General features: G+C 43.8%; 1 protein-coding gene across 1 annotated transcript in view; it reads right to left on the bottom strand.

The window, feature by feature from the left end:
• LOC106609807 (BAR/IMD domain-containing adapter protein 2-like 1) overlaps positions 1-27,215 on the bottom strand; it is a 67,099-nt gene that overhangs the window by 27,731 nt on the left and 12,153 nt on the right. The window contains exons 4-6 of the mRNA XM_014208834.3: positions 20,767-20,828; positions 19,194-19,265; positions 18,092-18,226 (exon numbers count right to left, since the gene is read on the bottom strand). Of these exons, the coding sequence (XP_014064309.2) occupies positions 18,092-18,226; positions 19,194-19,265; positions 20,767-20,828 (269 nt within the window). The remainder of the gene's footprint in view (positions 1-18,091; positions 18,227-19,193; positions 19,266-20,766; positions 20,829-27,215) is intronic.

Below are 27,215 nucleotides of genomic sequence, written 5' to 3'. Positions count from 1 at the left end.
AAAACAAAGTGTTGGAGAAGAAAGTAAAAGTGCAATATGTGCCATGTAAAAAAGCTAACGTTTAAGTTCCTTGCTCAGAACATGAGAACATATGAAAGCTGGTGGTTCCTTTTAACATGAGTCTTCAATATTCCCAGGTAAGAAGTTTTAGGTTGTAGTTATTATAGGAATTATAGGACTATTTCTATCTATAGCATTTGTATTTCATATACCTTTGACTATTGGATGTTCTTATAGGCACATTAGTATGGTCAGTGTAACAGTATAGCTTCCGTCCCTCTCCTCGCCCCTACCTGGGCTCAAACCAGGAACACATCGACAACAGCCACCCTCGAAGCATCGTTACCCATCGCTCCACAAAAGCCGCGGGGGGAACAACTACTCCAAGTCTCAGAGCGAGTGACGTCATCGATTGAAACACTATTAGCGCGCACCCTGCTAACTAGCTAGCCATTTGACATCGGTTACACCAGCCTAATCTGGGGAGTTGATAGGCTTGAAGTCATAAACAGCTCAATGCTTGAAGAATTGCGAAGAGCTGCTGGCAAACGCACGAAAGTGCTGTTTGAATGAATGCTTATGAGCCTGCTGCTGCCTACCATCGCTCAGTCAGACTGCTCTGTCAAATATCAAGTCATAGACTTAATTATAGCATAATAACACACAGAAATATGAGCCTTAGGTCATTAATATGGTCGAATCCGGAAACTATCATTTCGAAAACAAAACGTTTATTCTTTCAGTGAAATACGGAACCGTTCCGTATTTTATCTAACGGGTGGCATCCCTAAGTCTAAATATTCCTGTTACATTGCATAACCTTCAATGTTATGTCATAATTATGTACAATTCTGGCAAATTAATTACGGTCTTTGTTAGGAATAAATGGACTTCACACAGTTCGCAACGAGCCAAGCGGCCCAAACTGCTGCATATACCCTGACTGCTTGCACGGAATGCAAGAGAAGTGACACAATTTCCCTAATTATAAGAAATTCATGATAGCAGGCAATATTAACAAAATATGCAGGTTTAAAAACGATATACTTGTGTATTGATTTTAAAGAAAGGCATTGACGTTTATGGTTAGGTGCAACGACAGTGCTAAATAATCACCCGTTTGGCGAAGTAGGCTGTGATTCAATGAGAAATTAACAGGCACCGCATCAATTATATGCAACGCAGGACACGCTAGATAAACTAGTAATATTCTCAACCATGTGTAGATAACTAGTGATTATGTGAAGATTGATTGTTTTTTGTAAGTTTAATGCTAGCTAGCAACTTACCTTGGCTTCTTGCTGCCCTCGCGTAACAGGTAGTCAGCCTGCCACGCAGGCTCCTCGTGGAGTGCAATGTAAGGCAGGTTGTTAGAGCGTTGGACTAACAAGGTAAAAATCTGTCGTTCTGCCCCTGAACAAGGCAGTTAACCCACCGTTCCTAGGCCGTCATTGAAAATAAGAATGTGTTCTTAACTGACTTGCCTTGTTAAATAAAGGTGTAAAAAATAATAATAATAATTGTAAAAAAAAATCGGCCATTCCGATTAATCGGTCGACCTCTAGCAGTGTGTATGGCCGAGTACATCACCAGGGTAAAGCTTCCTACCATCCTGTACCTCTATACCAGGCGGCGTCACAGGATGGCCCTAAAAATTGTAAAAGACTCCAGCTACCCTAGTCATAGACTGTTCTCTCTGCTACCGCACGGCAAGTGGTACCGGAGCGCCAAGTCTAGGTCCAAGAGGCTTCTAAACAGCTTCTACCCCCAAGCCATGAACATCTAATCAAATGACAACCCAGACTATTTGCATTGCCCCCCCCCTTCTATGCTGCTGCTACTCTGTTATTATCTATGCATAGTCACTTTAATAACTCTTCCTACATGTACATATTACCTCAATTACCTTGACTAACCGGTGCCCCCGCACATTGACTCTGTACCGGTACCCCATGTATATAGTCTCGCTATTGTTATTTTACTGCTGCTCTTTAATTATTTTTAACTTTTATCTCTTACTTTTTTTGTTGTATTTTCTTAAAACTGCATTGTTGGTTAAGGGCTTGTAAGTAAGCATTTCACTGTTGTATTCAGTGCATGTGACATATACATTTTGATTTGATATTTCCTTCATAGCAGTCACCATGTAATTGAAATACTCACTTTCCTACCAGACTATCAGGTCAGTGAGTGTGATGGATCAGCTACAGTAAGTTGCTGTGAATTTTACAAAAACCCCAAAAACCTAACCCTAAAACCTAAGTTACTGAAATGTAAACATTACCTTCCTGTGAAGAAGCTGCCATTAAGCTACTCGAAAATGCACAGCAACATCTTAATAGTGCAGCTCTTGACTGTCACAAGTTCTTACAAAGATTGCAGATCTGACAATATAAAAAGAGGTGCTGAACATAAAACCACTTAAACAGGTGCAACATTTCCACTGACGGTTGGCAAAAATAGAACAGATGCTCCCAAATATCCTAATGAACCCCCACCAGCACATTGCCCCCACCTACATTTCAAAGTGCAGTAATGAGTGTAACCAAGTGGGAAGTGGGAATTTACCAAATATGACTGAATTTACCAAATACACAGCTGGTTGGCCATTAGCCGATTGTCATTTCCCAACAATTTCAAAGAATGTGAACGCACCCAACTGGTAAATTCCCACAGCAGCTTTATATTTAATATAATATATTGGGAAGAAAAACGTACCATTATACTAGATTATCCGCAAATGTACCCTGAAAAGGTACCTAACAGTACCATGTGAGTTCCTATGTGTACCTCTGAAGGTACCTATGTGTACCTTTGACCTTTTTGTACACCAGGGAACAACACTGTATCGTAAACGTACTCATATTTTTTTAAGTGTGTGGATATACTGTATGTTCTTGGTAACAAATAACCAGGCATTAATGCACGCCAGACCAAAAGGTAGCAAGTTCAAATCCCGAGAGCATTTATGCACACTTAAAGCTAGATTATATCAAATCTGCCCTAGCAGACACCCGCTTGGTGGTGTCAGAGGTGAAACAAATCCACAAGTGTCTCCAGGCATTATACCTGAAGCGGAAATTGCCATTGGCTGCACGGAGCTGCTTTAAGAGAAATGTCAAGTGTTCCTGAGCACTGCTACTTTTAGTTGGTGTTGTCAGATATTCACACAATTATTTAATTGATTCTGGGCATTTTTAGTAAAGTGCAGAATTGTAATGTTGCCGTTAAATCTGTGGCCAATCTCTGTCATGCCCACAGACCTGGTGGTGAAGCAGGAAATTCAGGTTGCTGGCATCCAAGTGTTTGTGAGTTCAATCCTCGATGTGGTTGTGTCCTAAGTGTGCTAACCAATGTTGAGGTCAATTACAGCCAATTCAGAATGTGAACCCAATTCCAAATTTTCCAGTATTGAATTACAATTGGATTTTCTGTGTACTTCCTGAATAACGTTTGTTGTTGTATATTTACTGACAAAATACAGTTCAGCTGTAGAAATACATTAAAAGTTGTTTCCACTATTTTCACCGCAACTCAATACCTGGTAACTTCCTATAAATTTACAAGAAAATGTTAACAGTGTGCCATAAGCACATCTAAAGTATCCTATAAGTTTTAATTAAATTGCAAGTGAGGCATGCCAAGTTAATTTGTGACTCATTTCAAGAAACTAGGCCTATGTTGCGCATAACTACTTCACAGGAGAGCCATTTGAGTGTAAACTTTTAAATTTTTTATGACAGAAAGGTTTTTTTGGGCAGAAAGGTCTTCTGGAACATGTGAACTTTCTTGTGCCTTAATAACAAACTTGTATGCCATCTGTAAATATAAATACAATTGTTAAATTACAAGCCTAGTTGGTTTAACCACAGAAAAAAGACAGGAACTTTCCCCTAAACTATGATTGGCTGAGATAATGGATGGGCTGGACATGGCGAGAGATGAGTTCGGATTGGTCTGCCATGTAGCACGCTTCTGTCTATAACATGAGCTGGTCAGTATGTGTAGGTAATCCGGTCAAACGTTGCTTTTTTGAAAGATATCACATCATAGAACTGCAATGGTGTTGCAGATACATGCAGGGTAGTAACGTTATGAGTTGGGATTATGGTTAATTGTTTAGCTAGCTAGCTACATGTCTAAACAAAAGACTCCACTATGCCAGTAACCATTTCAATACAATGTTCATGTCACTGCGACAACTGTCAATAGACCTACACTACCGTTCACTAGTTTTAGAACACCTACTCATTCAATGGCTTTCTTTATTTTTGCTACATGGTAGAATAATAGTGAAGACATTAAAACTATGAAATAACAGATATGGAATCATGTAGTAACCAAAAAAGTGTTAAATCAAATCAAAATATATTTGAAATTTGAGATCGTTCAAATAGCCACCATTTGCCTTGGTGACAGCTTTGCACACTCGTGGCATTCTCTCAACCAGCTTCACCTGGAATGCTTTTCCAACAGTCTTGAAGGACTTCCCACATATGCTGAGCACTTGTTGGCTGCTTTTCCTTCACTCTGCGGTCCAACTCATCCCAAGCCATCTAAATTTGGTTGAGGTCGGGGGATTGTGGAGGTCATCTGATGCAGCACTCCATCACTCTCCTTCTTGGTAAAATAGCCCTTACACAGCCTGGAGGTGTGTTGGGTCATTGTCCTGTTGAAAAACAAATGATTGTCCCACTAAGCCCAAACCAGATGGGATGGTGTATCGCTGCAGAAATGTGCCTTGAATTCTAAATAAATCACAGACAGTGTCACCAGCAAAGCACCCCCACACCATAACACCTCCTTCTCCATGCTTTACGGTGGGAAATACACATGCGGAGATCATCCGTTCATGCACACCGCGTCTCACAAAGACACGGCGGTTGGAACCAAATATCTCCAATTTCGACTCCAGACCAAAGGACAAATTTCCACCGGTCTAATGTCCATTGCTTGTGTTTCTTGGCCCAAGCAAGTCTCTTCTTCTTATTATTATTATTGGTGTCCTTTGGTAGTGGCTTCTTTGCAGCAATTCGACCACACAGTCTCCTCTGAACAGTTGATGTTGAGATGTGTCTATTTCTTTAACTATGTGAAGCATTTATTTGGGCTGCAATTTCTGAGGCTGGTAACTCTAAAGAACGTATCCTCTGCAGCAGCGGTAACTCTGGGTCTTCCATTCCTGTGGCAGTCCTCATGAGAGCCAGTTTCATCATAGCGCTTGGTTTTTGCGACAGCACTTGAGGAAACATTTGAAGTTCTTGACATTTTCCAGATTGACTGACCTTCATGTCTTAAAGTAATGATGAACTGTCATTTCTCTTTGCTTATTTGAGCTGTTCTTGCCATTATATGGACTTGGTCTTTTACCAAGTCTTCTGTATACCCCCCTACCTTGTCACAACACAACTGATAGGCTCAAACGCATTAAGAAGGAAATAAATTCCATAAACCAACTTTTAATAAGGCACACTTGTTAATTGAAATGCATTCTAGGTGACTACCTCATGAAGCTGGTTGAGAGGATGCCAAGAGTGTGCAAAGCTGTCATCAAGAAAAAGGGTGGCTATTTGAAGAATCTCAATTATAAAATATATTTAGATTTATTTAACACTTCTTTGGTTACTACATGATTCCATATGTGTTATTTCATAGTTTTGATGTCTTCACTATTATTCTACACTGTAGAAAGTAATAAAAACAAAGCAAAACCCTTGAATGAGTAGGTGTTCTAAAACATTTGACCGGTAGTGTAGCTGGTAAATTCGCTCTGGCTATCTACTCCGATTTCAGAGCACTCGTCTGAGTGTGCCAGAGCGCAGAATAACTGATGAATTTATGAACGCTCAACACCCGTTGAATATGGCTGGTGTCAATAAACGTTGGCAAAAAAAGCGTAATTAAATTATTGCCAGCAGCACAGTTGCAGTCACCAACACGCTGGATAACATAAAAACAGCCTAAAAAGCTCTGCTAGGGCAAGTAAAATGGTCAGAGTGAGCTGTTCCCTCATTTGTGTCTGGAAGTAGCTCGCAAGCTAGCCAACATTATCCAGTTAGCTTGGGTGCTTGACTGCTGTTGTTAGGTCAGAACGCTCGGATCAACCCTACTCTTCGGCCAGAGCGTCCAATGTGTGCTCTGAACGCTCTGAGTTTACGAACACCCAGAGCACACTCTGAGCACACTCTGGCACTCCAGATTGAATTTACGAACACGCCCGTAGTATAAACCAGCTTATAGTCTTGAAATCCTTGGTTGTTTGGTACATGGCCTCACATGAGAATCCTTAAAGAGATGGGTAGGGCTAAAGTTAAGAGGGTGTGAACAATGCTGAATGGGTGTAGACAAAGAAGATCTCTCCAGCAGGTGTACCAAAATATTGAATGACCATTTTCTCAAAAGTGAGGTTACACGTTTATCAACTTTCATAGCAGAATTACTTTCGCATTGTCCCTCAACTGTATTATATGATATACAATTTTCTAGCTTTGAGTCTTTACTTTTACCCATTGTAAAAAACACAATTTTATGTTTTGCTACATAAGAGCGAATCGAGCTCTTATGTGACATTTCACATGTGAAAACATGTTTTTGGAACACTACACGTGACAATTCACATGTGAAAACGTGTTTTTGGAACCATTCATATATGACATTTCACATGTGAAATAATCATGTGAAAACATGTGTTTTTGGAACACTTCACATGACATTTCAGATGTAAAAACATGGTTTTGGAACACACAAATGTGCAATTCTATGTGTAATCACTGTTCTGCTAAACTATGACCAATCTGGAATTTGAGGTCACAACTTCTGGAGTTGCTGGTCTTTATGCTGCACCATCAAGTCTGTAGCATCCCCCTAAACATTCCTCACCTATAATTCATCTCTGCACTTAGCAACAGAGTGCCATCTGACTGCTATTTCAGTTAATCTGAGTATTCTCTCAACATTGATTTAATTTACGTATCTCAGCAATTGTGTTATTATTCTGGTTTAATGATACTCCTGAATCAGCTATGATAAATATAATAGTTTTTCTTGAGAGTATTTTCAACAACGCTGAGATTTGCTTTGAAGTTTAAAGTGTAGGAATACAGGTGTAATGAGTTACTGACACAGACATTGTGGCGTAGCAGGAAGGTCAGAATGCTGTGAACCAAGAGGTTGTGAGTTAAAATCCCAGGTAAGAACATGTTGAATAATAATTACTGTATAAATAAACATACACAACAAAGTGGGTCAAATATGTACAGTTGAAGTCAGAAGTTACCCTACACCTTAGCCAAATACATTTAAACTCAGTTTTTCACAATACCTGACATTTAATCCTAGTAAAAAATTCCCTGTTTTAGGTCAGTTAGGATCACCACTTTATTTTAAGAATGTGAAATGTCAGAATAATAGTAGAGAGAATTATTTCTTTCAGCTTTTATTCCTTTCATCACATTCCCAGTGGGTCAGAAGTTTACATACACTCAATTAGTATTTGGTAGCATTGCCTTTAAATTGATTAACTTGGGTCAAACTTTTCAGGTAGCCTTCCACAAGCTCCCCACAATAAGTTGGGTGAATTTTGGCCCATTCCTCCTGACAGAGCTGGTGTAACTGAGTCAGGTTTGTAGGCCTCCTTGCTCGCACACACTTTTTCAGTTCTGCCCACAAATATTCTATGGTATTGAGGTCAGGGATTTGTGATGGCCACTCCAATACCTTGACTTTGTTGTCCTTAAGCCCTTTTGCTACAACTTTGGAAGTATGCTTGGGGTCATTGTCCATTTGGAAGACCCATTTGCGACCAAGCTTTAACTTCCTGACTGATGTCTTGAGATGTTGCTTCAATATATCCACATAAATGTCCATCCTCATGATGCCATCTATTTTGTGAAGTGCACCAGTCCCTCATGCAGCAAAGCACCCCCACAACATGATGCTGCCACCCCCGTGCTTCACGGTTGGGATGGTGTTCTTCGGCTTGCAAGCCTCCCCCTTTCTCCTCCAAACATAACGATGGTCATTATGGCCAAACAGTTCTATTTGTGTTTCATCAGACCAGAGGACATTTCTCAAAATAGTACAATCTTTGTCCCTATGTGCAGTTGCAAACCATAGTCTGGCTTTTTTTATGGCGGTTTTGGAGCAATGGCTTCTTCCTTGCTGAGCGGCTTTTCAGGTTATGTTGATATAGGACTTGTTTTACTTTGGATATACTGTAGATACTTTTGTACCTGTTTCCTCCAGCATCTTCACAAGGTCCTTTGCTGTTGTTCTGGGATTGATTTTCACTTTTCGCACCAAAGTACGTTCATCTCTAGGAGCCAGAACGCGTCTCCTTCCTGAGCGGTATGACGGCTGCGTGGTCCCATTGTGTTTATACTTGCGTACTATTGTTTGTACAGATGAACGTGGTACCCTTCAGGCGTTTGGAAATTGCTTCCAAGGATGAGCCAGACTTGTGGAGGTCTCCTCGGGCTGGCGATTTCTTTTGATTTTCCCATGATGTCAAGCAAAGAGGCACTGAGTTTGAAGGTAGGCCTTGAAATACATCCACAGGTACACCTCCAATTAACTCAAATGTTTAAAGGCACAGTCAACTTAATGTATGTACACTTCTGACCCACTGGAATTGTGATACAGTGAATTATAAGTGAAATAATCTGTCTGAAAAACAATTGTTGGACAAATTACTTGTGTCATGCACAAAGTAGATGTCCTAACCGACTTGCCAAAACTATAGTTTGTTAACAAGAAATTTGTGGAGTGGTTGAAAAACTAGTTTTAATGACTCCAACCTAAGTGTATGTAAACTTCCGACTTCAACTGTATGCAAAAAGTACTGTGTGTGTATCTTAACAACACATTTTTGTTTCCAGGGCATCACCTGTGAAAATCCATATGTGAAATATAAGTGTTCGAAAACACATGGTTTAACACGATTTCACATGTGCAAAACATGGAAATTTCACCTGTGAAATCATGTGATTTTCCATGTGAAATCTTGTGTTTTTTCCATAAGCGTACTGATGAGAGGATACAAGGGAGGAGACTGACTGTTAAACCATTCAGTAAGGTTGTAATTGCATGCTCAGAAAAAAGCGGCTTGCCTAACTGTTCAGGTCACGTTCGGGCTTATATTGAATAATGTTGAATAATGAGATTTCTTTCTATTTTTGAATATATCCACACATTTTTTTTGTAATTTTACCCCCTTTTTCTCCCCAATTTTGTGATATCCAATTGTGATCTTGTCTCATCACTGCAACTCCCCAACGGGCTCAGGAGAGGCGAAGGTCGAGTCATGCCGCGCTTCTTAACACCCGCTCGCTTAACCTGGAAGCCAGCTGCACCAATGTGTCGGAGGAAACACCGTTCAACTGACAACTAATGTCAGCTTGCAGCCGCCTGGCCCGCCACAAGGAGTTGCTAGAGCACAATGAGCCAAGTAAAGCCCCCCCAGCCAAACCCTCCCCTAACCCGGACAACACTGGGCCAATTGTGCGCCGCCCTATGGGACTCACGGTCGGTTGTGACACAGTCTGGGTTCAAACCCCAGGCTGTAGTGACACCGCAACACTGCAATGCAGTGCCTTAGACCGCAGCGCCACTTGGGAGGCGAATAATGAGTCTCTGCTCTGCCTGTCTGCAACTCACCCCCTGTTGTTACTCCATCATACCTATCCTGTAGAAACTCAATAACTCTGCTGAAAGAACCTTTGTCTAAATCCCAAATAGCAACCCTTTCCCAATGTAGTGTATGGTCAAAAGTAGTACACTATATAGGAAATAGGGTGCCATTTGGGATGCAGAACACACGCCTTCCCAGCGATTGACTCAGTATTGAAACACCCTCACAAAGCAGACCACGGAACTGACATTACACACAGACAGCTCAGGTCCTCTTTGAAAAAACTTTCACTCTCTGTTTCACCCTCCTCCCCTATCTCTCCTCTCCTTTCTTCCGGTTGCCTTGACGACAGTGACAGACTATTTGTCTCTAAGGTTCTTGTTTTGTGGTTTTGTCACAGACCCTCCTTTAATGTCTAGCCCAGTTCTCTCTAATTATCTCTCTCACTGTTTCTCTCTCTTACCCCAATGATGGGGCCATGCCATCTAAACTATGGAGCTTAATTTCTACTGTAAACAATCACTCAAAGACTGGAAGACTGAGAAAGAGAGAGGGGGGGAAAGAGAGAGTGACAGACATATGGAGAGAGAATTAATTGAGCTCAGATGTTGCAGCAAATCAAATCAGGCTTTATTCATTTCAGAAATGGAATGCAACAACGCAATGTGCTTCAAAGGAAAATAACTAATAAAATCAATGAAAATAAAAACATAAACATACTGCTCAAAAAAATAAAGGGAACACTAAAATAACACATCCTAGATCTGAATGAATGAAATAATCTTATTAAATACTTTTTTCTTTACATAGTTGAATGTGCTGACAACAAAATCACACAAAAATAATCAATGGAAATCCAATTTATCAACCCATGGAGGTCTGGATTTGGAGTCACACTCAATATTAAAGTGGAAAACCACACTACAGGCTGATCCAACTTTGATGTAATGTCCTTAAAACAAGTCAAAATGAGGCTCAGTAGTGTGTGTGGCCTCCACGTGCCTGTATGACCTCCCTACAACGCCTGGGCATGCTCCTGATGAGGTGGCGGATCGTCTCCTGAGGGATCTCCTCCCAGACCTGGACTAAAGCATCCGCCAACTCCTGTACAGTCTGTGGTGCAACGTGGCGTTGGTGGATGGAGCGAGACATGATGTCCCAGATGTGCTCAATTGGATTCAGATCTGGGGAACGGGCGGGCCAGTCCATAGCATCAATGCCTTCCTCTTGCAGGAACTGCTGACACACTCCAGCAACATGAGGTCTAGCATTGTCTTGCATTAGGAGGAACCCAGTGCCAACCACACCAGCATATGGTCTCACAAGGGGTCTGAGGATCTCATCTTGGTACCTAATGGCAGTCAGGCTACCTCTGGCATGCACATGGAGGGCTGTGCAGCCCCCCAAAGAAATGCCACCCCACACCATGACTGACCCACCACCAAACCGGTCATGCTGGAGGATGTTGCAGGCAGCAGAACGTTCTCCACGGCGTCTCCAGACTCTGTCACGTCTGTCACATGTGCTCAGAATGAACCTGCTTCATCTGTGAAGAGCACAGGGCACCAGGAGCGAATTTGCCAATCTTGGTGTTCTCTGGCAAATGCCAAACGTCCTGCACGGTGTTGGGCTGTAAGCACAACCCCCACCTGTGGACGTCGGGCCCTCATATCACCCTCATGGAGTCTGTTTCTGACCGTTTGAGCAGACACATGCACATTTGTGGCCTGCTGGAGGTCATTTTTTGGCCAGGTCGCAATTGTAAATGAGAACTTGTTCTCAACTTGCCTACCTGGTTAAATAAAGGTGAAATAAAACAAATTAAAAAATACAAAAAAAATTTCAGGGCTCTGGCAGTGCTCCTCCTGCTCCTCCTTGCACAAAGGCGGAGGTAGCGGTCCTGCTGCTGGGTTGTTGCCCTCCTACGGCCTCCTCCACATCTCCTGATGTACTGGCCTGTCTCCTGGTAGTGCCTCCATGCTCTGGACACTACGCTGACAGACACAGCAAACCTTCTTGCCATAGCTCGCATTGATGTGCCATCCTGGATGAGCTGCACTACCTGAGCCACTTGTGTGGGTTGTAGACTCCGTCTCATGCTACCACTAGAGTGAAAGCACCGCCAGCATTCAAAAGTGACTAAAACATCAGCCAGGAAGCATAGGAACTGAGAAGTGGTCTGTGGTCACCACCTGCCGAACCACTCCTTTATTGGGGGTGTCTTGCTAATTGCCTATAATTTCCAACTGTTGTCTATTCCATTTGCACAACAGCATGTGACATTTATTGTCAATCAGTGTTGCTTCCTTAGTGGACAGTTTGATTTCACAGAACTGTGATTGACTTGGAGTTACATTGTGTTGTTTAAGTGTTCCCTTTATTTTTTTTAGCAGTGTATTTACTACACAAACATAAGCGGATAAAAAAACAAAAGAATAACAAAAACTGACCGACTAAAAATCACCCTAAGGAAAAGCAAAGCTAAAAAGGTGTGTTTTAAGATCTCTTTTAAATATGTCCACAGTTTCTGCCCCCCTCAGGTCCTCTGGCAGGCTATTCCAGAGGCTGGGGGCATCATAACTAAAGGCTGCCTCTCCATGCCTCTGGGTCCTAGGCTTTGGAATAGTTAAAAGGCCAGTGCCAGAGGACCTGAGGGACCTACTGGGTACATAACTCAAAAGCATGTTTGACATGTATTGGGGTGCACAATCAAGGATTGATTTAAAAACCAATAGAAGAATCTTAAAATTAATTCTAAAACTCACAGGCAGCCAGTGCAGAGACCTTAAAACCGGTGTAAGGTGTGCTCTCCTGTAGAGGTTTGAAAAAGACAGATGTGGGGAAATTCCATTACCGATCCATGCTACTTTATCTATAATCTATCTATTAAAAGGCATTCATGCATTACTTTGGAGAGCGCAGGTTGTTACTTTTTCATCCATTTATATCTTCTGACAACTGACCTAAAGTAGATCACAGCAGATCACAGTTGATCAAAACTAAATACAGTCTGATACATGACTACTAAGAGTGTATGGGTTGGCCCTTATCTAATCAACAGGTGTCATATTCATAGGACAATGACAAACCATTAACACTTCATAAGAGCAGGGAGTTTCTGTCCACATATCAAGCCACAATACATCACTGTCTATTAGTTTCACCAAGATCAGACTAGATTACAACCCTGTTTTTAAAGGGTGCCATTCATAGGCAAAGATAATATACATACTGAAACAAAGATGGTTAATAACAAGATTACAACCAAAAAGCAATTAAGAAGAGATGAAACTGAAGAGAGAGAGACAAGAGTCTCCTCTTCGAAACCCCCAGTTAGCTAGTGCTTCTGGGATAGAGAGAGACACGATTCTCCTCTTCCAAACCCCCAGTTAGCTAGCGCTTCTGGGATAGAGAGAGACATGATTCTCCTCTTCCAAACCCCCAGTTAGCTAGTGCTTCTGGGATAGAGAGAGACATGATTCTCCTCTTCCAAACCCCCAGTTAGCTAGTGCTTCTGGGATAGAGAGAGACACGATTCTCCTCTTCCAAACTCCCAGTTAGCTAGTGCTTCTGGGATAGAGAGAGACATGATTCTCCTCTTCCAAATCCCCAGTTAGCTAGTGCTTCTGGGATAGAGAGAGACACGATTCTCCTCTTCCAAACTCCCAGTGAGCTAGTGCTTCTGGGATAGAGAGAGACATGATTCTCCTCTTCCAAACTCCCAGTTAGCTAGTGCTTCTGGGATAGAGAGAGACACGATTCTCCTCTTCCAAACTCCCAGTTAGCTAGTGCTTCTGGGATAGAGAGAGACACAATTCTCCTCTTCCAAACTCCCAGTTAGCTAGTGCTTCTGGGATAGAGAGAGACACGATTCTCCTCTTCCAAACTCCCAGTTAGCTAGTGCTTCTGGGATAGAAAGAGACATGATTCTCCTCTTCCAAACTCCCAGTAAGCTAGTGCTTCTAGGATTTCAGTCAGAATAATAATAGAACATGTGCTGCATGTTAAAAAGAAACCCAGCTCACACACTGACACTCATCAACGTAGGACCGATGAAACCAGTCAATAAAGCAGGAGTGAAAGAGGAGTTATTGAGCAGAGCCAGAGTGGGTTTCATCAACAGACAGCATCTCCTGGGGCCCATCTCTCACCTTGTCCCTTGTCCTATTTAATAAAGAAGTCTATGGTTAGGAAGACTATTACTCTGTATCCTCTGATTACTGTTAGTGGCCAAATATGCTACCAGACACCACTCCAAGTCTACTCTATTTAAGGCAACATTTTTTTATGTATAAACTCTTCCCCTGTTCCCAGTCCCACTACACCCTGTGAAGCCTGTCAGTGAGTGTATACTACCAACCAACTCCAGGCCAACTACCAGCTCCTAGGTGCACACTTCATACTCCAGAGTTGGCTGTACCCATAGCCAGTCAACACTTGAGAGCGCAATACTCACACAAGAGTGTACAGTGCTCCCACTCCCCACATTCACTAAAACACACTGTCCATTCGAATGTGATGAGAGGCATTTGATCCTCGATGTGCCTTCAGTGTTGCTTTACTGTGCGTTCGTGCGTTTTCTTGTTTTGTGTTTTCAGTGTTCTAATTAAAAGTAAAAAATGAGCACTCAACCCACTGCGCCTTGGTCCATTTCATACGACGAGCGTTACAGAACTTCCCACCACCAACGGACCAAGCAGCGGAGGAAGGAGCAGCAGGTGGACTACAAGGAGTACTGGACTTGGGAGGACATCTTGGAAGGAAAAGGATCCTACACATGGGAGGAGATCCAGGCTGGAAGGGATCGCCTCCCATGAGAACAGGTGGTGACAGTGAGGGAGGAACGGCGAAGGTGGAGCGAAGATCGGGACTGTTATATGGGTACACGATTGGCATTTAAGCCTCAGAGGCAGCCCAAATAATTTTTTGGGGAGGGGCACACGAGTAGTTTGGCTGGGCCAGGATTAAGCCCCAAGCCAACTCCCCGTGGTTACTGGAGGCAGCATGTTACTGGTCAGGTCCTGTGCTATGGGGTGATGCACACGGCGTCAAGGCCGAGCATCCACAGGCCGGTGTGCGCGGTGTCAGCACCCCGCATTTGCCAGGGGGAAGCGGACATCCAGCCAGTAAGAGTGGTGCCAGTACTGCGCTCAAGTCCGCCAGTGCGCCTTCACGGCCCAGTGTATCCTGTTCCCGCTCCTCGCACTAGCCCTGAAGTACATGTTTCCAGTCTGGCACATCCAAAGCCAGCACCACGCACCAGGCCTCCAGTGCGTCAGCCCAGTCCAACTCGTCCTGTTCCTGCTCCTCGCACTAGCCCTGAGGTGCGTGTATCCAGTCTAGCGTATCCAAAGCCAGTCCCACGCACCAGGCCTCCAGTGCGTCAGCCCAGTCCAACTCGTCCTGTTCCTGCTCCTCGCACTAGCCCCGAGGTGCGTGTATTCAGTCTGGCGTATCCAAAGCCAGTCCCACGCACCAGGCTTACAGTGCGTCAGCCCAGTCCAACTCGTCCTGTTCCTGCTCCTCGCACTAGCCTTGGGGTGCGTGTATCCAGTCTGGCATGTCCAGTACCAGCCCCACGCACCAGGCCTCCAGTGCATCAGCCCAGTCCAACTCGTCCTGTTCCTGCTCCTCGCACTAGCCTTGGGGTGCGTGTCTCCAGTCTGGTACCTCCACTACCAGCCCCACGCATTAGGCTTTTAGTGTGCAGTCCCCGTCCAGAGCTTCCGACGACAGTACCCCGTCCAGAGCTTCCGACGACAGTACCCCGTCCAGAGCTTCCGGCAATAGTGCCTCGTTCAGAGCTTCCGGCAACAGTGCCCTGTCCAGAGCTTCCGGAGACAGTGCCCCGTCCAGAGTGTCCGGCGACAGTGCCCCATCTAGAGATGGCCCACAGTCCGGAACCAAGAGACCCAGCCCACAGTCCGGAACCGAGTGAGACGGCCCACAGTCCGGAACCGAGTGAGACGGCCCACAGTCCGGAACCGAGTGAGACGGCCACAGTCCGGAACCGAGTGAGTCGCCCTATAGTCCGGAATCGGCGCAGCCAGAGTTGCTCTACAGTCCAGAGCTCCCAGAGTCGCCCTACAGTCCGGAGCTCCCAGAGTCGTCTGTCTGCCCGAGGTCTACAGCGAAGTGCTTCAGCCCGAGGTCTACAGCGACGTGCCTCAGCCAGAGGTATTCAGCGGGGGTGGACAGGTTAGGTGGGGGACTAAGGCCAGAGCCTGAGCCACCTCCACAGTAGGAGGATTGGGGAGGGGGGTGTAGCACGGGAACCGTCGGTGACGGCAGCCACCCTCCCTTCCCTCCCTTTAGTTTGGGGGGTTTATTTTGTGTTTATTTTTTGGGTGAGGTGCATCCGGGGTCTGCACCTTTTGGGGGGGGGGGGGGGGGCGTACTGTCACGTTCTGACCAGTAAAGGGGTTATTTGTTATTGTAGTTTGGTCAGGACGTGGCAGGGGGGTATTTGTTTTATGTGGTTCGGGGTCTGTTAGTATATGTGTTTATGTAGGGGGGTGTTTGGTTAGAGTATTCCGGGGTTTTTGGGTTATGTTCTTTATTTCGTATTTCTATGTTCTGTCTATGTTGTGTATTTCTTTGTTGGCCTGGTATGGCTCTCAATCAGGAACAGCTGTACATCGTTGTTGCTGATTGAGAGTCATACTTAGGTAGCCTGTTTTCACCTGTCCCTTTGTGGGAAGTTGTTTTTGTATTGCTGTGTGTAGCCTGCATTACTGTGCGTTCGTGCGTTTTCTTGTTTTGCGTTTTCAGTGTTCTAATTAAAAGTAAAAAATGAGCACTCAACCCGCTGCGCCTTGGTCCCTTTCATACGACGAGCATTACATCCGGGGGATTTTATTTGCCCACCCAATTTATTTGAACAATTTTGGGACATAAAAGACAGTAAAAATCACCAGGAATTTAGGAATAGATATTCCCACTCATAAATAAAGAGGTATATGTGATCATATCCCAATGTAATCAAGGTTTGAAATGATTCTGCTTTTGTGAAATACTATACAGTATCTGTTTGGGATTATTGTGGTCATTTTGCAGTGTACAAAGTATTTATAACTATGTTCTGGGCCCCCGACCATCCACTCAAGAAAGAAATCGGTCCGCGGCTGAATGTAATTGGGAACCCCTGTTCTGTGGATTACTGCTCCATGTGTGTAAATCATTACTTTATAAGGAAGTCCATAGAAGGGTTAGGCATTGTTTGTGAAAACAAAACATGACAACCATGGCAACCAAGAGCAATAATGGTCTGTCTGGTTTTTATATTGAGACACATAGTGAAAAAGGTAGTTTTGGATGAGGGTAAAGTCACGTGACCGTCTGTTAAAGTGCTCTCTATAGCCGTCTGAGAAACTCAAGGAACCCAAGCACATGCTCACACCATCAGAAAAAACTAACTGCACACAGAGTCACTTCTCAGCTGATCGTGTTGTTCCAAAAGAAAAAAAAGACACCCCGTTTCAAAATTGAGAAAATTCTAAAAGTAGGACAAGGGCATTTTCTAGTCTCACCAAGGTGCACTGAGTAGACAGTCTGATCACTGAGACCTCGGTGAGATTAGATTACATCTGATTCTAGTCTCACCTCGTTCTCCTTGATTAATTAAGATCTGGTTCTAGTCTCACCTCGTTCTCCTTGATTAATTAAGATTTGGTTCTAGTCTCATCTCGTTCTCCTTGATGAATTAAGATCTGGTTCTAGTCTCACCTCGTTCTCCTTGATTAACTAAGATCTGGTTCTAGTCTCACCTCGTTCTCCTTGATTAATTAAGATCTGGTTCTAGTCTCACCTCGTTCTCCTTGATTAATTAAGATCAGGTTCTAGTCTCACCTCGTTCTCCTTGATTAATTAAGATCTGGTTCTAGTCTCACCTCGTTCTCCTTGATTAACTAAGATCTGGTTCTAGTCTCACCTCGTTCTCCTTGATTAATTAAGATCTGGTTCTAGTCTCACCCCGTTCTCCTTGATTAATTAAGATTTGGTTCTAGTCTCACCTCGTTCTCCTTGATTAACTAAGATCTGGTTCTAGTCTCACCTCGTTCTCCTTGATTAACTAAGATCTGGTTCTAGTCTCACCTCGTTCTCCTTGATTAATTAAGATCTGGTTCTAGTCTCACCTCGTTCTCCTTGATTAATTAAGATCAGGTTCTAGTCTCACCTCGTTCTCCTTGATTAATTAAGATCTGGTTCTAGTCTCACCTCGTTCTCCTTGATTAACTAAGATCTGGTTCTAGTCTCACCTCGTTCTCCTTGATTAATTAAGATCTGGTTCTAGTCTCACCCCGTTCTCCTTGATTAATTAAGATATGGTTCTAGTCTCACCTCGTTCTCCTTGATTAACTAAGATCTGGTTCTAGTCTCACCTCGTTCTCCTTGATTAACTAAGATATGGTTCTAGTCTCACCTCGTTCTCCTTGATTAACTAAGATCTGGTTCTAGTCTCACCTCGTTCTCCTTCTTCTCGTACTTGGTGGCTTGTTTTCCCTGGCTCTTCCTCCGCAGCTTCTTCAGGTCCGTCTGAGAGCGCTCCAGAGAGTCCTGCTTCATTTTGTGCTCTGACTGGTACCGCTTGAATGTTGCCTGGATGAGAGATACAGAGGATAAGATAGGTTTGATGGAGAGGACTTTGAATGCAAGGAGAGGAGGAGGGGATAGGGGATATTGAGGAGGGGATAGAGGATATTGAGAAGGGGATAGGGGATATTGAGGAGGGGATAGGGGATATTGAGGAGGTGATAGAGGATATTGAGGAGGTGATAGAGGATATTGGTGATATTGAGGAGGTGATAGAGGATATTGGTGATAGAGGATATTGAGAAGGGGATAGGGGATATTGAGGAGGGGATAGGGGATATTGAGGAGGTGATAGAGGATATTGGGGAGGTGATAGAGGATATTGGGGAGGTGATAGAGGATATTGGTGATATTGAGGAGGTGATAGAGGATATTGGTGATAGAGGATATTGAAAGGACAGGGGATATTGAGACTATGTTTTTGTTGTTGTTTTTTACCCCTTTTTATCCCCAATTGGTAGTTAAAGTCTTGTCCCATTGCTGCAACTCCCGTACATCCTCCTGAAACACAACCCTGCCAAGCCGCACTGCTTCTTGACACAATGCACGCTTAACCCGGAAGCCAGACACACCAATGTGTTGGAGGAAACACTGTACACCTGGCAACCGTGTCAGTGTGCATGCGCCCGGCCCGCCACAGGAGTTGCTAGAGCGCGATGGGACAAGGACATCCCGGCCGGCCAAACCCTCCCTTAACCCGGAGGACGCTGGGCCAATTGTGCATCGCCTCATGGGTCTCCCTGCGACACAGCCCAGTATTGAACCAGGATCTATAGTAACGCAGCTAGCACTGCGATGCAGTGCCTTAGACTGCTGCGCCACTCGGGAGGCCCTGGAGACCATGTTGAAGTGTGTACTCACATACCTGTACACGTAGACATACAGACACCTACACAAACACACGCATGCACTCACACACTCCTTGCTATTACATTGTCCCTTGCCAAGGTCCTACAATGGTCAAGGTACTTACAGTCATATATTTCACATCCAACTCTGTTTTCCTCTCCAGCTCAGAAATGATTTCTTTGTGGAACTGCTTGAACTGAAAAGAAAAGAAAGAATGTAGTTCAAGTCGATATATAAACGTATGACAATAATAATCATGTTAAGATGGTGACATCAGGATAACAGTTGTGAGGCTGAGCCAGAGGAATGTAGCTGTGATAATGGCTTTCTCAGTAAGGGGAATTCCAACAACAGGTCTGTCTTTCTTTTTTTTTAAACATTGACTACTTTCTCCTTCTTTCCCTCTTACAGAAACACTACATGACCAAATGTATGTGGACACCTGCTTGTCTGACATCTCATTCCAAAATCATGGGCCTTAATACGGAGTTGGTCCCCCTTTGCTGCTATAACAGCCTCCACTCTTCTGGGAAGACTTTCCACAAGATATTGGAACATTGCTGCGGAGACTTGCTTCCATTCAGCCACAAGAGCATTAGTAAGGTCGGACACCGATGTTGGGCGATTAGGCTCGCAGTTGGCGAGCCAGGGCTCTGTGCCGGCCAGTCAAGTTATCTGTATGGCATTGTCATGCTGAAACAGGAAAGGGCCTTCCCCAAACTGTTGCCACAAAGTTGGAAGCACAGAATCATCTAGAATGTCATTGTATGCTGTAGCGTTAACATTTCCTTTCACTGAAACTAAGGGGTCTAGTCCAAACCATGAAAAACCCCAGACCATTATTCCTCCTCCATCAAACTTTACAGTTGGCACTATGCACTCGGGCAGGTAGCGTTCTCCTGGCATCTGCCAAACCCAGATTTGTCCATCAGACTGCCAGACAGTGAAGCCTGATTCATCACTCCAGAGAATGCAATATTCATCATACAAATCATCTTAAATTCAGTTAAGTTTCAAAGTTTATTTGCCACGTGCACAGGAAGCAACATGTGTAAAACAGTACAGTGAAACATTTTTACGTTTTTGAGTTAATTTTGTGAATTCTACACATTTTGCCATGGGTCGGAGAGGAAGATTTGCTGTTATATTCATTTTTTCTCCACAGGTTTTATTATATGTGAGTGAGACTAGCAAAATCAAAGGGGCCCCCCGGCCGGTAATTAGACCATGATTACTAAGTTTACATAGCTGGCCCGCTGGACTAATTTACCAATCTATTTGGGCTAATTGTCAGTCACTGATCGTCACACATAACAATAGAAAAACTGCTGATGGGGGGGTGGGCAGGGGCTGCAGGTTGTCCATCCCTGGTCTAAAAGACAAACAAAGTAGTAACAGTTGTCTTGTGTCCAGGTAGTATTTCTCACTAGGCTTTGTTGTCTTCTGGGTGTGTTTAGAGGATAAGGGAAGCCTGCTAACTACTAGTCACAGTGAGAAAGAGAGAGTTGGCATAGGAAGGCCCTATGGCTGTGGGTGGACATGAGCACACAATGCAGGTCAAAGAGAATGGTAACCCTTGACTTCAGTCTGCCACTTAATTAGCAATTAGATGGTAAAATGGTAATTACATAACAAAAAAGGAATAATTGCTATTTTACTAAGAGAAGAAGTGACAGTAGGTCAGCTGGGTAACTTACATTCTCCTCCAGCTCCAGGTGAACCTTTTTGTGCACCTCAGAGATTTCCATCAGAACCACACCTGTAGAAAACAGATCATACATCATACACAGGTAAGGGACATCTAGCCGGGGTGCCAGTCACAGTCCTGCTAGTCTATATCCGCTTTAGTCAACATACTGTTGTCTTATTGGACAAGGCCAGGATACATCAGTGTGGAATCAATGCAGAAACTGTAAGACAACCAGGCTAAGGGAAACTACTGCATTTGAATATGCTGAGGACATCTATGACCCTTTCTCCTCACATTGCTTGGCGACAACAAGGTCCCTGAGAGCCTAGCTGGCATGGGACAGGCTGAGACGTCACGAGGAGGACAATGGGTTTTCACCTCAAAGCTGTTGCATCTGTTCTTTCCCTATGCTTACAGAAGCAACTGTTACTTTAGTGGTCAGGAACAAAGCTTACTCTAGCCCTTATCAAAATGTAATGTGTATTTTATGTCATGAGGAGTTTTTACATACTGCATGGATGACTTTTCGGCACAGTAATGTTTGAACAGTGGTAACTAAGTAGTCGCTACTGATCAGATCCACATTGTCTGACACAGAGACAGAAAAAACAACCATTGAACGCCATAGAGGAACATGGCACAATAGCAGTCATACTGTAAACAGAAGTAGACAATGACAGCAGACAGACACAATGGGGTGACATCTAGAGGTTCTGTAGAGTATACTGTAATAATATTCCAGCATATTGTTAAGAATTAGTTGTGGTGCATTCTAGAACCAGCTGCCACTGGCACCACCTGCCACTAGCACCACCTGCCTCTAGCACCACCTGCCTCTAGCACCACCTGCCACTAGCAGGTTTTCTTTTGACAAAATGTAATATTGTATATGAGTTAGTCGTGTTTTTTTCTATTCCCTTTGCAAAAATCTGCAACCACCGTCCAATCACTCCTATCACCTCAGTATTAATTCAATACCCCAAAACCACGACTGGGCCTGTGAGACCATATTAACAGACTCAACCCAAACACACTGAGCATACATACATTAGGCACACGCACGCACACACCACCACACACCCACACACACCACACACACACACACACACACACACACACACACACACACACACACACACCCCCGGTGTGACCCCAGGCAGGCCTGCTTATACAGAGCTGTACCTCGCTGGCCGACTGCAGCTTCAACAACATTGCCCTCTGATAGTCAATAGTACGTACTGGTAAATGCTGCCATTGTATGTCGGGGGGAGGGGGGGTGGCTGGGCTCTGGGCAGGCTGATATACAGCACCAACAACAACCTGCTGCAGAATGAGAGGGCTGGTGTTCAAACAGGCTGTAGAGTGAGGGCTGGGGTTTAGTGAGAGAGTAATTGTGTAGTGAGAGGGATGGTGTGTAGTGAGAGGGAGGGTGTGTAGAGAGAGGGAGGGTGTGTAGAGAGAGGGATGGGGAGCGGGGGTGTGTGAGCGAGAGGGATAGTGTGCAGCGAGAGGGATGGTGTGCAGTGAGAGGGATGGTGTGCAGTGAGAGGGATGGTGTGTAGTGAGAGGGATGGTGTGTAGTGAGAGGGATGGTGTGCAGTGAGAGGGATGGTGTGCGGTGAGAGGGATGGTGTGTAGTGAGAGGGATGGTGTGCAGTGAGAGGGATGGTGTGTAGTGAGAGGGATGGTTTTCATAACATCACCTGCTGATTTCCTCTGACATCCCATCTCTCTTATTCCGCTCTCCCCCTCTCCTTTACTCTCGACCCTCTCTCTTTCCCTCCCTCTCCCCCCTCCATCCCTGTACTCCTCTCCATCTTAAGATGTTTTAACCGCCGCGACCGGGAGGCCTATGGGGCGGCACACAATTGGCCAAGCGTCGTCCGGGTTAGGGAGGGTATGGCCGGCAGGGATATTCTTGTCTCATCGTGCACTAGCGACTCCTGTGGCGGGCCGAGTGCAGTGCACGCTGACCAGGTCGCCAGGTGTACGGTGTTTCCTCTGACACATTGGTGCGGCTGGCTTCCGGGTTGGATGTGCATTGTGTCAACAAGCAGTGCGACTTGGCTGGGTTGTGTTTCGGAGGACACATGGCTCTCGACCTTCGCCTCTCCCGAGTCCGTACGGGAGTTGCAGTGATGAGACAAGACTGTAACTACTACCAATTGGATACCACGAAATTGGGGTGAAAAAAGGGGTAAAAAAAACCAAACAAGAAAAGATGTTTTAACCAGGCAGATGACTAGATAAGAACATTTGACCCTGTAATCCTCCACATGGCTCTGGTCTTAGTCTCAGTGATCTGTGTGCTACAATGTTTTATGTAAATAAGGAAAAAATACATCTCTCCCTCAAAACATTACAAGTGAATCTGGTTCTGCTGTCTCCAGATTGACCTACCCTGATAAGGATACATATTATTATACTTTTAGAAAAAAAGTGCTATCTATGTAGAACCTAAAAGGGTACTTCATCTGTCCCCATAGCAGAACCTGTTGAAGAACCATTTTTGGTTCCAGGTAGATCCCTAGAACCCATTTGGGTTCCATGTAGGATCTTTTTCAGAGAGGGTTCTACATGGAACCCAAAATAGTTCTCCCTGCAAACAAAAAGTGTTCTACCTGGACCCAAAACAGGTTATCCTATGGGGACAGCTGAAGAACCCTTTAGGAACCCTTTTTTCTAAGAGTGTACCCAGTAAAGGATACATAGTATTGTTCATAATACTGTATAGATAGGTATATGTGTACATCTCCAAACACTGCTTCATCTACAATACAAGAATGAATAATACTAGCCTTACATTCAGCTATAGTTACATCCACTATAATCAAAGGCTTTACAGCTTGACTGACTGTGTCTGTTTGTGGTGGGTCATTTGGGAAACCACCCAGTAATGATGATAAGCCTTGTATCCCAGCCTTATCCTAGATGTCTTCAGATAGTGCTAGGTGGTGGCTATAGTCTCATTGTGATGTCTGGTTTTACAGTGACTTAATAACGACTTGATCATTATTATAGTACCTCTGTGGTTTATGGTGGTTTTGATAGCACAGAAAACTACGTCCATCATCTTTCACATTGTTACCAGGTGATGTAGTTTATGAACGGTGTAGGCCTCTGGTAACAGAATACCTGCCGTTCCCTCATAAGAGTCTAATAGAGAAACATGCTGTGGAAAAACATAACTTTATTAGATGACAAATTACAATAGATTTCAACCGGTGATCTGTTCAGGTTATTCCGACGCACCGGTATTATTAATATGCAAAACAGCATTGGAATAGATACAAAGGTTTGAGTTTATGGCTGACTGAGCTATGTGCAGTTACATTTATGTTTTAGCAGATGCTTTTATCCAGAGCAACTTACAGTAGTGAGTGCATACATTGTTATAGTTTTTTCACACTGGTCCCCAGTGGGAATCAAACCCACAACCCTGTTGTTACAAACACCATGCACTACCAACTGAGCCACACAGAACCTAATGCACATGTGTGACAAAGGGCCTAATTCACACAATATGACCAAAGCAGTGACATTTGAACTTTGAGATAGTCGTCACTCATAAAACAATAATGATAAATCGTACAGGGTCATGTCACAGCAAGAGTCTGACGCAATATGGACAACACCTATCTGAGTCACGGCCAACGATATCGCAATCTTGAAGCCACACATTCCAATGACAGGTAGGGAGAGTGAGTGTTGTGATGTTGCCATGGTTGGAAGTCTTTGTTCTCTGATATTACATGGATATGAATCAGAGATCGGTGTCACTCAGCTCCAGGCCCATAGATCTAACGTGCACGCACACACACAGCCTTGAGAAGGCTAATAGTACTGGAGTGTATAGTGGCTGTTTTACGGGCTCCTGACCAATTCTGCTATTTTGTGTTTTTTCACTGATTTTAACTTTTTTTGTAGATAATGTTTCCGCCATCGTTTCCTAGGAATGAAAAGATATTCAGGACATCAGACAGCAATCACTAACCACGATCTGGATGAAGACTATAATAGTGGCCAGTGATTTTAATGCAGGAAAACTAAAATCCATTTGACCTAATTTCTATCAGCATGTCACCTGTGCAACAAGAGGCACAAAACACACAGAGACGCACACAAAGCTTTCCCTCGCCCTCCATTTGGAAAATCTGACCATAATTCTATGCTCCTGATTCCTGCTTACAAGCACAAACTCAAACAGAAATTACCAGTGACGCGCTCTACGCAGAAGTGGTCCGATGAAGCGGCGGTTAAGCTTCAGGACTGTTTCGCTAGCACAGATGTTCTGGGATTGATCCTATATCATTGAGGAGTCAGTCACCGGCTTCATTAATAAGTGCATAGACGATGTCGTTCCCACAGTGACTGTACGTACATATCCCAACACGAAGCCATAATCCGCACTGAGCTAAAGGCTAGAGCTGCCGCTAACCCAGACACTTTTTAGATATCTTGCTACGGCCTCCTACGAACCATCAAACAGGAAAAGCATCATTACAGGACTAAGATCGAATCCTATTATACCGGTTTGTCGGATGTGGCAGGGCTTGCAAACTATCATGGATTACAAATCAAATCAAAGTTTATTTGTCACGTGCGCCGAATACAACAGGTGTAGACCTTACAGTGAAATGCTTACTTACAAGCCCTAACCAACAGTGCAATTTTTAAGTAAAAAATAGGTATTAGGTGAACAATAGATAAGTAAGGAAATAAAAATCAACAGTAAAAAGACAGAGAACAATAACAGTAGCGAGGCTACAGTTGAAGACGGAAGTTTACATACACCTCAGCCAAATACATTTAAACTCAGTTTTTCACAATTCCTAGCACAAATTCCATGTCTTAGGTCAGTTAGGATCACCACTTTATTTTAAGAATGTGAAATGTCAGAATAATAGTTGATAGAATTATTTATTTCAGCTTTTATTTCTTTCATCACATTCCCAGTGGGTCAGAAGTTTACATACACTCAATTAGTATTTGGTAGCATTGCCTTTAAATTGATTAACTTGGGTCAAACGTTTCAGGTAGCCTTCCACAAGCTTCCCACAATAAGTTGGGTGAATTTTGGCCCATTCCTCCTGACAGAGCTGGTGTAACTGAGTCAGGTTTGTAGGCCTCCTTGCTCGCACACGCTTTTTCAGTTCTGCCCACACATTTTCTATAGGATTGAGGTCAGGGCTTTGTGATGGCCACTCCAATACCTTGACTTTGTTGTCCTTAAGCCATTTTGCCACAGCTTTGTAAGTATGTTTGGGGTCATTGTCCATTTGGAAGACCCATTTGCGACCAAATGTTTGAAGGTAGGCCTTGAAATACATCCACAGGTACACCCCCTATTGACTCAAATGATGTCAGTTAGCCTATCAGAAGCTTCTAAAGCCATGACATCATTTTCTGGAATTTTCCAAGCTGTTTAAAGGCACAGTCAACTTAGTGTATGTAAACTTCTGACCCACTGGAATTGTGATACAGTGAATTATAAGTGAAATAATCTGTCTGTAAACAATTGTAGGAAAAATGACTTGTGTCATGCACAAAGTAGAAGTCCTAACCGACTTGCCAAAACTATAGTTTGTTAACAAGAAATTTGTGGAGTGGTTGAAAAACGAGTTTTAAATGACTCCAACCTAAGAGTTTTCTATTATTTCTCTATTTTCTTTTTCTCTGCATTGTTGGGAAGGACCCGTAAGTAAGCATTTCACTGTTCGTCGACACCTGTTGTTTAAGAAGCATGTGACGAATATAATTTAATTACATTTTACACGCTCACGCACGCGCTCGCACGCACGCACACGCACACACACTGTAATGAATCTGTCATTAGTCCTAGACACAGGTTGTTATTCCCTCTCTTGGTGCTGACTCACCACCCATTATGTTAAAGTGCTGCTGGAAACATTAAGGTGACCCATTTTCCCAGATTTTTATGATCCATTAAGTAGCTTCTTATGCTTGTCACCATCCTCCATGATGGACTGCTGGGTGGAAAAGGCCAAGAAATGGTTTCATCTGTGTTCATGTCACATATACATTATCCTTATAGTGGCTGTTATCCACTGAAAATGGATATCGCACACACACACACACACACACACACACACACACACACACACACACACACACACACACACACACACACACACACACACACACACACACACACACACACACACACACACACACACACACAGTAGACATAATAGAATAAGTTAGGCATGGACAGTAATGTCCTCTTGACAATCCTTCAGACAACCCACCCATGGAGGGCATGAGTTTAGAGACTCTGACTTTAGAAACGGGATAAAAATGCTGATAAAACTAATTGACAATGACATAGGAAGAAACTACGAAATACAGAATTTCATAATTCGACACTTGCTAAGCGATGTGCCATGAGTTGGGTGGGGGAGGAGTTTCCCAGAAGGATGTATCACATAATATGTT

The sequence above is a fragment of the Salmo salar genome, chromosome 01, assembly GCF_965601325.2.
Source record: "Salmo salar chromosome 01, fSalSal1, whole genome shotgun sequence".
NCBI lineage: Eukaryota > Metazoa > Chordata > Actinopteri > Salmoniformes > Salmonidae > Salmo > Salmo salar.
Note: the sequence above shows the minus strand (reverse complement) of the source record. Positions and strands in the feature narration are given on the sequence as shown.